Source organism: Nylanderia fulva, unplaced genomic scaffold (genome assembly GCF_048542155.1).
Source record: "Nylanderia fulva isolate GAGA-0341 unplaced genomic scaffold, ASM4854215v1 Scaffold34, whole genome shotgun sequence".
NCBI classification, from domain to species: domain Eukaryota; kingdom Metazoa; phylum Arthropoda; class Insecta; order Hymenoptera; family Formicidae; genus Nylanderia; species Nylanderia fulva.
This window is the reverse complement of record NW_028190411.1, coordinates 2,537,351-2,552,500: the sequence shown is the minus strand read 5'-3', so window position 1 is coordinate 2,552,500 and position 15,150 is coordinate 2,537,351. Positions and strand designations below refer to the sequence as shown.

Here is a 15,150-nt window from a genome sequence, read left to right as displayed (position 1 = left end):
GGTGTAACACTTAAAAAAACCGCATCGTCGTTATCTCCAAAAAAATTTGCAACATTTTGATACCATGTGTTCAGAAATATTGCAAAAAAAGATTAAACATACCCTCCTCTGTAGAAAAAAAAAAAATTAAAAAATTAAAAAAAAAACCCCACAGCAGCCACCCCCAAAAAATTTGCAACATTTTGGTACCAGTTTCACGAATATCGGTCCACAAATGTGGAAGTAGTTCGCGTACATACATACAGACAGACGGTGCTTATATATATAGATATTTTTACAGAAATATCTTCTAATTTGGTTTCAAAATAGGATTATTAGTGGCAAAAGAATAGATAAATTCGACACGCGTTTCTTTAGTTTACGGTAATGGTTTTATGACACTCCACACGCATATAAAAATTGAAAAACACAATAGGTGACAGGAAAATTTATCTACTTTTCAAAAAAATTTAACTGCTATATCTGTTTTAAAGGAAGAACCGTTATTCGCTAAAGAATAGAAAAACTCGACATAAATTTTTTTACTCTATATGGATTGAAACTGCAAGAATGTTATTTATTTCTTACGTTATTGCTAATATTTTTATTTGACAAATGAAAAATAATAAAGGATAGAAAATGAACATTTCGAAAAATTTAAATTTTAATTATGCTATGATAAAATTCGATGAATTTCTTTGAATGTTTTTATTTCGATTTTAATAAATTTATTATTTTTTATAAATCTATTAATGAAGCAAGAATTTTATTATTTGAAAAATATTTAGGGTTTAATTGAAAGACTTTTCTCGACATCCCTTTCCTCGTAAGTAAAAATTGCAATTTTTAAACAATATCTTTCTCTTTCTCTTCGTTATTTTAAATGACACTCTTTAAAATCGATTACGAATTTTTTGTGGATTATCCAGGAATAACATTTTTTTCACTTTTTAAAAATGTAATTTAATAAAGATCTACTTTATTAAATTAAGCGGAAAACGGAAGAAAGCGCGAAACTATCACATTGTCGTTTTGTTATTGGATTTTCATGGATCTAAATGATCTGCTTGGTGTCAGAATTTTACCAACATCCGATTAATGAATTTATTATCGGACTCGTTATTTATACGATCTATGGCGCCTAATATTAATTGAAATTTACAAAATATACGGTGCTTTAAACGTTAAAATGACTGAACGCAGAATGTTTGAAAATTAAAAATTTAAAATAAAATTACAATTATGGTTATAAATTTGAACTCACAACACAGTGTTGTCAGTTCAAATTTATAACCATAGTTTTTCATTCCTGGCGAACGAAATTAATTTTCATCGTTAAAATTACAATTCTTGTCTAATAAATATGGATTTATTTATTTTCTTATTTGCAAGAATAATGATATAATTAACATTATTGATTTTATTAGGGTCGTTTCTACGAATAATTACATGAAATTAATCACAGTTTTATTAAAAACATTTCATTGTGCTTAGTGCAATTCATAATATTGGTCATACACTTAAAAAAATATTTGTGTAAAATTACATGTTTATGCTGGGTTTTTTTCCGACCCAGAATAATTATGCAATGTTGTTACTCGTATGAAAAATTACAGATTATATGTAATACTTTTATATGAAATACTTTTTTATGTATTTTTAAGATTAAAAATGTTCCATCGAATATCGAATTACACATAGGAAATTCTAGTAATGCATAAATGCTATAAAATAACGTTATAAATAAAATGTATAAATGCTTATAAAATAAAGTTCTAATAAAGTAAAAATAGTAAATTTAAAATGCTATATGATTTTTGCATAAAAGTAATAATTTTACTTATATTTTACATGTATTTTTACTTTAAAATATATGGGAAAAAATTACAGTGATAGTCAAGTAATTTTTCCAGTTCTGAACAAATAATTTCCATATTAAAGTACATGGATTTATTTCAGTGTATGTATCACATACATTAATTATCATATACTTACATTATAGTATTACTGAACTTAAAGTACAAATCATTTACGATATAACCGATCAAAGGACAATTTGTTGTTGTATAATATTATATTAATGGAAAATAGTATTTTTTTATATGATACTTTTAATACTTTTCAATAAAGTACTTCAAATTATTAAAATATTTTAAGGGAAATAAGATAAAATTAGAAACGTATATAAAAATAGAACTATTTCGAAACGCATTGTGCTAAAAAAAACTTGAAAGTTTTTGACATGTTTTTTTAATGATTTTCACTTTATACGTTAAATTTGTTTAATTAATTGCTTTTTATAGATTATATACATGTATATATATAATATTGTGTGCTTTATACTTTATTGATTTTGGTTAAGTACTGTCATCAGGTAAAGCATCAAAGTTTTAAAGCTATTTCCATAAACTCGCTAGTTGAAAACATTGTAAAAATGATTTAATGTCATAAAGTAAAACTAAATTTATCGCTCATAGCGTGAGATAATGCTCTAATTAAAAAAGTGCATTATTTTTCCATTAATGTAATAAAGCAATTTAAAATAACTTAGGTTACTACAAAATGTTATATATAAAAGATATGTAAAAAATATATATTTTAATATCACTGTTTTTTTTTTTTTAATAAAATAAGTTATTTTTCGTAAAGACAAAATCTTGTATGAGAAAAATTTTATTTAATATTTTCGAATGACAATCGCGAATTAGACCAAAATTCTTCAAGAAATATAGGTGAACCTCTCGCACAACCTTCGACGTCCGGTTTTTCTGTACATGCATAGTTTCTCAAGAGATTCTTCACTTGACGGGAGGGTATCATTACGAGATGCACAGCGAGAATGACGTCGAGATGCACGAAACCTAGTCTTACGCAAATAACAATCGCGAGAATAATATGAAAGAGGCTGACGCCAAGAAATACCAGCAGCAATACGGGAAGGCCCTCGCGAGTGTCGGCTGCAGCTTCAGCAGCGCCGACAACGGCTGCAGCTTTAGCAGCGCGGACAACAATTTTACAATGTGGTTCTGTAGGATTTGCTGCATCAACAATCATTTCATCGTTGATTCACTTTTTCTTTTTCGGAAATCGATTCCATTTCTGTATCAGTATCTTCATAGATATTGTAATACGGTTCAGTTTGATTTACAGGATCAACAATCATTTCATCGTTGATTCATGAAATAATTGTTGATTCAGTAAATCCTATAGAACCATTACAATATCTATGAAGATATTGATACAGAAATGGAATGGAGTTCTGAGGAAGAGGAAGTAAATATCCTCGAAGATATCGATATAGAAATGGAGTACTGTCATCAGGTAAAAAAATATCAGCAGCAATACGGGGAGGCCCTCGTGAATGTCGGCTGCAGCTTCAGCAGCGCGGACAACAATATTACAATGTGGTTCTGTTGGGTTTGCGGCATCAACAATCATTTCATGAATCAACGATGAAATGATTGTTGATGCAGCAAATCCTATAAATTGCATATCTTTTTCTATCTTCTTTTTCACAAATCTCTTATGGAAAATACTACTTTTGCAATTAAATTTTTCAAGGTTTTAGTTTTTAATGTAAAAAATCAACGTTTCTTGTCCCTGAAAATGATTTGTCGTCTAAAAATAATTTAGCAAAGATTATTTTCACGAAAAATTCTTTTATTCTGAAATAAATAAATAAACGAATGAAATAAATAAATAAATTACAAAATTACGAATTTTTATATTCTATTAGAATGATATGTATATTTGTTTCAATTAATTAAATCGAAAACGCAAGCGAAATATGCTGTTACGGCCGACTCTGCGGAGCTATAATCGCTATGCATGATTTTTTGCTAGACTCGGGGAAAAATATTCTTTTCTCTACAAACTGCCGAATCTGAATTTTGTAAGGAGGAGCTTAGGCGATGCGCCGTCGTGGATAGGTGCAAGTTTTTCGCATCAGTTGTTAGTTTAGTATAGCGGGGATGACAATAGCGAAGGACTATAGTGGGAGATGTCTTCTTTCGGGACATAGGTTCGACGCAACAGTTTTCTATAATTCTTAAACAGGCAAAGGGCGAGTATCTCAGGTCTCGGAGTATCATTTCTTCTGTGGTTTGCGATCGTTCACAGATATACGTGTCTTCAGTGAACAGTGAAGATAGTAACGAGTGACCAGAGTTACGAATTAACAGAAAGTTTTCCTTGCATATCATATTCAAAGTGGACTGGCACGTGCTTCATGTGAAAATCATCGACGGATTTAATCGACGGCTACTCAACCACCCCATATATTTCTTGAGAGTGCCCGGAAATCCCAGATTTGCGCGACAATATTACAACGCGACATTATGAATAATCCTGACAGGGAAAACAACCCCCCTGAACCAAAGATTGTGGACGCGGCAAACCCAACTGAGCCGTACTATAATATATTAAAAGATATAGATATATCTATGGTGTATAACTCTGAGGAAGAGGATGTAATGAGCGATATGGATATAAAAGAGGAATTAAATTCTTCTCTAACTTTAACCGCCTCTTCGGATTATGAAGAGGAATTAAATTCTTCTTCAACTTTAACCGCCTCTTCGGTTTGTGAAGAGGAACAGCAAGAGGAACCTCTCGTAATAAAACCCTCTATACCTGCCACTTCCGTAATCTTCTTGGACAATTTGGACATCATGCGGAATGTCGAGGTCGAAACAAGCGGAAATCTTGACGAGCCAAGTAAGTCATTTTCATTAAATTTTTTTATTCGGCTCGACAATTTTTGATAAATCTTGTAGCGTAGACTTTGGATTGTTGGTATGATTTCTATCAATTTCTTGAATTCTTCCTCTCTGTCATAAATTTTATATGAAAATATTGATAGATCGATCTGTAGTACTGTAGTTAGATATTTGTAAAACGAACGACAATTAATCTGACAAAAATTCTCATTATCGCATAATAATTATGTTTAATGAACGGAAAATTATCATGTCTTATGTGCATAATAATTTGATGGATTATTAAAATATATATTTTTTAAATAATATACCTTTAGAATGAATAAATCTTTAAATAAATCCTTAAATGTAATAAAATATATAATATAAAGGAATACGAAGAATAATTTCGTGAGAAATGCAAGATTTGAAATCCATGCATTATATTTTTATGCAGAAAAAAATGCTCTTTGTTTTCAAGAATTAATGTCATCGTATCGTCAAAAAATCCATGCTAAAATCTTCATAGACATTATTTTAACAGAAGAATTTTAATAAAATAATATCTTTGCCATATAACAAAATTTTTAATTATTTTGTTTTATTTTATTTTATTAATTTTTTATTTTTTAGTTTGTCAATTAATTTTTTTACGCTTTATTTCTATTGGTAAGAGCAGTCGCCCGGAAAGTTAAAGACGCGCGTTCGATTCCCGCTTCAGCGACTTTTCGGACCTATATTTTTCTCGCATATTATTCTTTATATGCAAGTTCGGGATTAATTTATATATGGAACTTAGTAATCTCAAAACCAAGAGATACAGTTCCGAGGAATTAATTTTTCGCGCTTGGGCTCTATTGGCCGATTTAAAAATTCATGTGTTATTATTATTAATAATATTGAGAGCCGACAAATATTTCTTATTTATTTCTATACTTATTTGAAAGAATTAATAATGAGTTTCTTCGATTATATTATATTAAAATATAATAATATTGTTTTTTTGTATAAATTATAAATGTACTATTTTTAAATTAAAGTATTATTAATTTTTATGTTCATTTGTCATCAGTTGTAATTACCAAAAAATATATTTTTTTATATGAAAATCAAAATTTCTTTGTTTTTTGTTATTATATATATTAAAAGAATTAGCAAACAAAATTCTAATTTAACTGAGTCACTTTCGAAACTATCTATGTTATTCTTCGGTTAATTCTTCAATCAAGAGAAGCATGTTTCTGAAAAGCAGCACGATGCAATTTCGCAGTAATAAAACATTTTATTCGCACGCTATAAACTCTTTGAAAAATTATTCTCTTCTATATGCTGCAATAATGTACAAAATATTATGGATAATATTTTTATTTTATATATATATATATATATATATATATATTATAAATTATTGAATATGCCTTTTTAATAGCAGATTCTCTCTGGCTTTAAAGTCAATTTGTCAGCGAAAATTCGAAAAAGATCAGTCTCTACAAATTTTCACATTTTATCATCATATAAGTATCTTTGGAACTAAACGTCAAATGAAAATCTTATTGAATTAAATTTCCGAAATTGATTGAAAAATATAATTTTGTTATTTTTTAACTTTATAAAGTTTAGTTAATAAAAAGCCCTTTTTGAATCTCAACTCGAAAAATATAGATATACTTTTACATTTTTGTTAAACAAAAATTTGCCCAAGTTAACTAGAGAATTTTTATCATTAAAAAGAATATTCAGTAATTTGGAAAAATCCTGCATAAATAAGAAATTGCAATTACAATTGCTAATTGGAAGGAATATCTTCCGTATTCTCTATTTATGCAAAACAGGGATATTTATATAGAACGAAATTTTAGAAAATATAGTACAATTTATATTGAAAATAAAAATAAAATGATTTTTCGAAGCATTCGTCGAATTACGAAATTATGAAGTATTTTAAATATGTTTGCGTAAAAAAATTCTGCATTATTTTTGTATATCAGAAGCACGTTTGTATTTAATACAAACACCTGAAATTGAAGAGAAACAGTCTAGATACAGAATCTGTTGCCCAAACACGTCGGAATGAAACAATTTCATTTGTGTCGAATTTTCCAAATAACGTGATAATTGCTCAAATGCTCAAACACACATCTTTGACTTACAATTCGATGAAAATAAAAATAGAAATCAAGGATTTTTACCAAGCGATAAAAGAATTTATTTAATTTTTATCGCTTTATTTTTAATTATTATTTATAATTTATTATTAATTTTACATTAATTTTTATTTTTAATTTCTTATTAATTTTTTAAATTTATTTATTATTTTTCTTAATTTAATAACATTTTTTAATATATTCGCGAGTTTTTGTACGTTTAATGTTAAGATTGAGCAATTAAAAATAGATTCCGATTTATTTGGTTAAAAATATTGGTGGAATATCTCTGTAGCCGGTTAAAAAAGAGCTTTTATAAAAATCCGCGAGTGAGAAGCGCGGCATTGATTTACATATCTGCGTGGCACGTGTATGCTTGTTCATAAAAAGAGGTCTTGGACATGAAAAATGCAGTATATGAAATGATTCGAGATTGAGCACGCGGTTGCAACGAACGATATATTCGCACGTGATTAAATAGCCGTATAAACAAGTTTTAATAAACGGTCAAAGATGCTTAGAGTGTCTGCATGTCGGCTTATTTGTATATAGCTTTGCATGCTCTTATTTTATAAACAATACACAGACAAGGAGCTACTTATTTTGAAATGAAACAACTAACTTTCATTTTAATATATCTATTTATTTTCATTATTTTTATACTTATATATATATTTTTCGCGCTATGAATATTATTAATGACGTAGCTGATCAATTTTTAATCTAAAAGTCAAAGGATCTTGGCGAATTGAGCGTTAAAGTCCGAATTTAAAATTTAAAGAATTTATATTACAAAAGTAATATGTAAAATTACAATATACATATAAATAATGAAACATTCTATATATTTTCATTATTTATCTTGTAACTTTACATTTATTATTTATGTAATTATACATGTTTTTATATAATATATTGCATATCTTTTTACGAGAAACGATGATAATTTTGAGAAGCTTCGTGCATCTTAAATATCATTCCTCTCTTTTACATTGTTCCTTTTTTATTTTTATCATCAAAAATCAATTATTATTTATGTAATTTTACATATTTTTGTGTAACATATTACATATTTCTTACAGTATACGCACGCTCGATGTTTTCAATTGTGTAATGTTTATGAATCTTGTGTTTTATCGCTTGCAAAACTACATTATTTGCTTGACCAACGAAAATACTCTAATTATTGCCTGAACAATTCAGAGAAAATCTTGTGCATGTGTCTTTATATTATATTATATATTATGTTATATAAATATTCAATATTTTATATCCTCAAGAATTTTTTATCATTAATATTAGGAATTTTTCAATATATGTTATATGCGATTTCTAACATTTTATATAATTAATTTCGTGAATATTACTACAATTTAATGTCCATTACGACAAAATTATTGCAATTTACAATAAAAGCCTTATTCGGCACAAATTTTCTTCGCAAATGTAACAATTTATTATTTTACGATTGTGTGGACAAACATTACGTAGTTATTGTTGGTATTTTCGATTGCGATATAACTTGTATTGAATTCTCAGATAAGAAAAGTCAACAGCATGAAAGATGTGAAAGTTGCATCCATAAGTGATTTGTTTTTAATAATAGCCACACTTTTTTTGATTTACAGAGAATATTGACGGACCAGATCATCCATCGAACTAGAGGGCATATCTATCTAATGATCTATTTTTTGTGACTCACCAGTCATGACATACACATAGTACACATCGTACACATTTTCGAAGATTTGTACCGAGTCACAAAAGAGACTTTCCTAGCTGTCTAAGGCAAAGCTCAGCAATTAAGAATTAATAATACTATTATATGTGAATAATATATTTAATATATTTATAATATATTATAATATAATTAATATATTCTTGCATAATACATTTTTATATTATAATATTATCTATTTATTTAATATATTTAATATATTATAAATGTTTTATATTTTTGTATCAATTATCACATATAAATACATATTTTTCAGAAATTAAGTAATCGATCTCTTATTTATTACGTTGCATATACCTAATACAAGACAACAAATAAGAAAATTAAATTAGAATAATTTTTTCAAGTTTATAAATATATTCATTACAATTTCTATTAGGTCACTGAAGGGAATTGCAAAATAAGAACGCGCTTATATTGTAATATGCTAAGATATAGTGACAATAAAGACAATTAAATTCAAACAATTTTTTCACGTTTATTATATGAATTTAATTATATTTTCTATAAAGTCCCATCAATTGTGGTACAAAAAATGTTTTATATTGTAAGCAGAGTTTCGGCGACGCAGGGTGCACGACCACCCGATACCTCTCTCTTTGAGTTTCTTATTTTATATTATTTTATATATAATCTATATCTCGTAATTTGATTTTACTCTGAAAAAAATGTATTGAATTCGAATAAGTATTTATTTCGCAATACTGCCAAATAAATCATTTATTTGAAACTAATAATATTGATTTGACGCGAAAAATAATTTATTCGTAATAAATTTATTAGGCAGTATTGAAATAAATATTTATTAGTTTAATAATTTTTTTTTTCAGTGTACAATATTTGAAGAGTTAGAAAATCTCGTAATTACATCTATATGTCAAACATGTTATGTCAAATTCAGAAGAGCAATATAAAAATCAGATTTCAAAGCACACAAGAATAAAGACACATCTTTGACGGTGAAACTTTTTTCCCATCTATGATTTTTCCCTCGGCAGGGAAGCAAACTGCTTGAATATATATTAGTTTCCCTCTGCGTGAATTCTTTGGCATGTTTGCCGACACACTTCGTGGTCCTGTAAAAACGACTTAATTAAGAAAAGGATAGATCACAAGATGCGAAAACCGATCCATCTTGACCACACTTGATTTACCTCTTTTTTCCTTTTCTTTTTTAGGGATTAAAGAACAGTATTGTATTATGTCGAACAAAATAAAAATAGAAATATTTTCTATCCAATATTTTTTTCTTAAGAAGATGTTAACGGTGCGCATTTTCTGTCTAAAATTGATCTTTTTTTCTCTAATCTATTTTTTTCTCGAATTCGTTTCTTTCTTCTTTTTGCAATCATTTTACAATATACAATACATATATACAGGGTCGATCTACACTTTTGTGGCCCTTCAGCTATATGATCTTAAAGAGGCCCTATGTTTTTTACAAGCATCTCCCTTCTTCCTCTTTGCAGTTGTAAAAAAAACAGGACGCGCGTTGCGAATAATAATATGCAAATGTATTTTTTTATATATTTTTATATCTATTTATACAACTATTCTTGCGAAGGAATTAACGTATCATCTCCATAGTTACAAAATAAACAACTTTCGATATTTTAACTAAAATAGGAAAACTATAATTTCTTTTCGGCTGACCGCAATACTATTGTAATAAATTTTTTTATGATATAAGAATAAAAACCATAATTGATAAAAAATAGAAAAATATTCCATGACAAAATACATTCTGATTACAATAAAAGGATTACAAATGAAATTTCTTGTATAGCTAACACGTAAAACTAGCGTTTATTTTAGATTGTAAAATTCATTTCAATTCTATTTAGTTATTTAATTAACTGCATTATTTAATGTATTGAAAAATTTAGGAATCTTGGAAGAAGACAGAATTTATTTGATCGAAATTTTGCAAATGGAAAGTTAAAAAGGTTGTTTTTTTGTTTTAAATTAAAAAATTTTATATCTTATTGAATTATCAATATTTTATGAAGATTTTGGCTTTCGAAAAGCTACACTGAAAAAATAAGTTATTGAGTTTGAATAAGTATTTATTTTGATATTGCCGAATAAATCATTTATTTGAAACTAATAATATTGATTTGAATTCAAAAATATTTATTTTATATAACAAAATTCTTTTCTCAAAACAAATAAATATTTGTCTCAAATAAATGATTTATTTTACGGCATTGAAACAAATATTTATTAATTTAATAATTTTTTCTTTGTGCAGATAATTAATTAAGCAGTAAGATATATAATTATTAATTTTGTTAAGAAAGAATAATTCTTATTAGTTGAACAATTATTTTAATATATCTAAAGAGAATATTTTCTAAAGAATTTTATTTTTGTTTCGAAGAAGACTTACTTTCTAAAGAATAACAATATATATATATATATATATATATATATATATATAGGGTGTCTCAAAATTAATAGAGAGTAAACCTTTTAATGGCAGATTCCTGGGATCATTTAGATATGATTTTTCCTCAGCGAAAATGTCGAGAGGCCATCATTTCTTGCATGTTCCCAATTTTTGTCATCATGTAATTATAGCTTGTAATTAAGCCTCAAATAAAAATTCTAATAAAGTAAACTCTACATGAAATTGATAAAAGAATGTCAGGGTATCTAAGTAGTCAGGGAAATCTAGAAAACCGGGCATTATCAAGGAATTTTATAAATCTAGAATTGGCAGGGAAAAGAAATTTTTTATTAAATAAATATAAACTATATAATTATAATTTTATTAAATAAATATAAAAAATATAACAAGAATTTCATGATTTAACATTTAATTAATTTATTATAAAGATATATGCAAATTATATATTCGGAAAAAATAATACTAAAAAGTCAGGGAAAAAATTAATTTCTGGTCTTGGAAAATCTGAAAAAGTTAGGAAATTTTTTTTATTGAGTCTGCTGGGCATCCTGAATGTGATTTTGTTAATATTTCATTTCCACAAGGTTTAGTTTGCGAAAAATCCCTTACTTTCAATCGCTGAAAGATTATTGCTGCTTCATGTTTGTATTAGATTTTTAAAAAGTCTGTTTTACGTTTAAAACACGTTTGTACAAGTATTTTGTTTGGAGGTTGTGAGACATCCTGTATATATTTAAGAAGGACATATGTTGAAATTTTATCTTCTTATTCCTTGCATAATAAAGGAAGTATTTGGAGTAAATATTAAACATTTAAGAATAATAATTATTTTGAAATAAATACAATCGATAATTCTGATATAAAAATTGGGTATAAAGGACTAGTAAGGCCTAATAAACTAGTAAGAACCCTTTATATCTGAATTTTTGTTATTATTTATATATCAGAATTTTTTGATTTTATTATTTTTATATAATTCCTATTCCTAATATTTAATATTTTCTCTATTGTATGTAGGGCTTTACAGTTGTAAATATTTATTTCAGAATGGCACTAAATATAACAAAAAAAATAGGGAAAAAGACCGTGAAATAGAAATGTAAATGATTATTTTTTTCTATTTAAGAACAAAGCATTTAGGTATAGAAATTTTTTTATATACTGATTATAAAATCATATATTATAAATTTATTGTATTCTTTGTTTTTATTATCGTTATTTTGAAAATACAAACGGATTCAACATTGATGAAATGCCTATTAATGTTAATCAAAGATATACCTTTATAAATTTACTATTCGACATTTAAAAAATATAATGTTTATTTGTAATAACAATTTTGTTTATAACTCAAATCATAAAAAATACAGCATTTAGAAAAATTTATTCAGTTTGAGATAAAAAGATTCGCTGGCATATCTTAACTTCAACTAGTAAAAACTCGATCACTTCAGCCGTTTATTGAGTACCGAATCTATAATATAGATTTTCTCAATTGTTCACGTAAAAATACACGGTGCCTCGTTTTTACATAAGGAGTTGTTTGGTCTCTTGATTTTTGAAAATTTTATTTGCAATGATTTTTCTTTCGTTCGTAATTATACAATTTTTAAAAGTTATATGCTAAACAATTGATCGAGGATGAAATTTTATCAATTTTTAATATAGCTCAAATGTTTGCAGTTGTATTTTATGATTTGTTTTCAATTTTTTTTGTGAATGTACCGTTTAAATTATAAAATGAATCAAGTTTATAAATATTTTGTGCTTTATTCTGAAATAGAACAATGTCATTTATTTATATATTGCGTTTTTATATTTCCTCTTTTTTTTCTCTTAAATTTCTAATATATTAATATTTTTGTCATCAAAATATTGACATATCAGATAAAAATGTATCATGCATAATTAAAATCACAAGGAAATTGTAAAACTGTAAGAAAACTTTGCTGACGAATTCGAATCGATAATACAGGACGTGAAAAAGTTCCGGACCTCTTGAATGACTCAGCATGTAAAAATCAAAGTAATTCGCAAATGAATTCTTCTATTGTCAAGCGCATTTCATTGTCCGAAAGTTCCTATTTGGTATCTGTCACTTTCACAAATCTTTAAGCTAAGCAGAAAAATGTTAAGAACACATGTTCAAGAGACACTCTATGGTTAAAGGATACCCACGAATATTTTCTGTAACTAGGAAAATTTTTTTTATTCTGAGTTTTTTTTTGTTATATATTCGTTTATGGTTAGTTTTTTTTTTAATTTTGACTGGACTTTTTTTTACTTGATCTTCTGCTGCGCGAATTTTAAGAGACATTCTTGCTTGCATTCTTGGTTTAATCGTTAGATTAATTTTCTAAAAAATGCAGTAGCAGGAGTCTGGTTCTTAAAGAGAGAGAGAAGCTTTATTGTCTTCTTAATCTCTCTGGAAATTATTAGTATTCGTTTCACAAAGCATCTAAAACTTTTTTAATTTTATTGTTTGATGTGATTTTGAAGAAAAAGGGATTCGAAAGATCAGATCTCTCAGAATTTTTTCGTAATATTAAAGCAAATATTTTATGCAGCAATTAAATAAATTACGATTGTTTCTGTTCGACTCATTGAGTTCGAATAAGTATTTATTTCGATATTGCCAAATAAATCATTTATTTAAAACTAATAATATTGATTTGAATTCAAAAATATTTATTTTATATAACAAAATTCTTTTCTCAAAACGAATAAATATTTGTCTCAAATAAATGATTTATTTTACGGCATTGAAACAAATATTTATTAATTTAATAATTTTTTCTTCGTGCAGATAATTAATTAAGCAGTAAGATATATAATTATTAATTTTGTTAAGAAAGAATAATTCTCATTAGTCGAACAATTATTCTAATATATCTAAAGAGAATATTCTCTAAAGAATTTTATTTTTGTTTCGAAGAAGACTTACTTGCTAAAGAATAACGCTATATATAGGGTGGACTATAATAGAGCACTATAATAGAGAGGAGAGAACCTGGAAATGCATTTTAATTTTTAGATCTAATTTTTTTTCGTTGCTTCTAAATATTCAGCTAAAAGAGTCAGCAGAGACTATTCGAGTAAAAAATATTTAATCTTACTTCATAAATAATACAATATATTTTGTATTTACGGAATCCAAAATGTGTTGCGCATAAGTTGTTTATACACGAAGAGAATTTTTTTCTTAGAATTTACTTTGAAAATCATGGAAATTGTGAGATAAAATTTTATAAGAGTTTCTCTGATTAAATATTTATAACAATGAAAAAATTTTAATATTCTCTAAAGAATTTGCGGTAGATATTATACAGAGAAACTCTTATAAAATGCTCCAAATATATTATTCCACGATTATCATGATTTTTAAGGTAAATTTTAAGAAAAAATTTTCTCTGCGTAGACTTTCAAAGTTCAAATATAATATAATACTTATAAAAAGATAATTTCCCGCAACTTTGACGGTATTTCTCTAGTTTTGTAAGAATTCTATACTTAAAAACATTTTTTCAAAGAGTTCTATTTATTATTATTTAAATATATATAATTTTTATTTTTAAGAGTTTAACAAGGCTCTGTAATATAAATATAAATTTAACGTATAAGACGGGCAATAAGAGCCAAATCGCGGATGACAATGCGTTATCCTAACGAAACTAAATTATTTTTCGTTAGAATTAAATACCGGTGCACAAGGCACCAAATTTTACTTGGACACGGCCAAGATTTTAAATATGAAATAATCTCATATTTGAGATTTAATTTCATTACCCCTTTAACCCCCCTACGGAAAATAAATAAATGAATGCAAGAGAAAAATATAGATCCGAAAGTCGCTGAATCGGGAAACGAACCCGAGACCTTTCGCTTGCCGGGGTGTCCAAGTAAAATTTGGTGCCTTGTGCACCGGTATTTAATTCTAACGAAAAATAATTTAGTTTCGTTAGGATAACGCATTGTCATCCGCGATTTGGCTCTTATTGCTCGTCTTATACGTTAAATTTATATTTATATAATTTTTATTGTAAATTATTAAAAATATGTAATTTTTATTAAATTTTAATTCTTGACAATTACGGCCAACATGACATTTGATGAAAATATGTCGCGTATTAGATTTCCCGCAATTTTAACAGTTCTCTATAGTTCTATAGAAACATTTTTTCA

At 26.6% G+C, this 15,150-nt stretch overlaps 1 protein-coding gene and 1 pseudogene across 2 annotated transcripts in view; both read left to right on the top strand.

Moving 5' to 3' along the window:
• LOC114944924 (ribosomal protein S6 kinase alpha-5-like) overlaps positions 1 to 15,150 on the top strand; it is a 55,125-nt pseudogene that overhangs the window by 6,108 nt on the left and 33,867 nt on the right. The window lies entirely within an intron of this gene.
• LOC114938838 (uncharacterized) lies at positions 3,917 to 8,625 on the top strand. The gene is made up of 2 exons (XM_029312954.2): positions 3,917 to 4,695; positions 8,449 to 8,625. The coding sequence occupies exons 1-2, from the start codon at positions 4,317 to 4,319 to the stop codon at positions 8,481 to 8,483; spliced, it is 414 nt and encodes a 137-aa protein (XP_029168787.1). The 5' UTR covers positions 3,917 to 4,316; the 3' UTR covers positions 8,484 to 8,625.

Excerpts from the sequence above, each read along its gene's own strand:
- LOC114938838 (XM_029312954.2), top strand. The coding sequence starts at position 4,317 with ATGAATAATCCTGACAGGGAAAACAACCCCCCTGAACCAAAGATTGTG. Across the intron at positions 4,696-8,448 it reads CGGAAATCTTGACGAGCCAA|AGAATATTGACGGACCAGAT; the intron begins GTAAGTCATTTT and ends TTTGATTTACAG.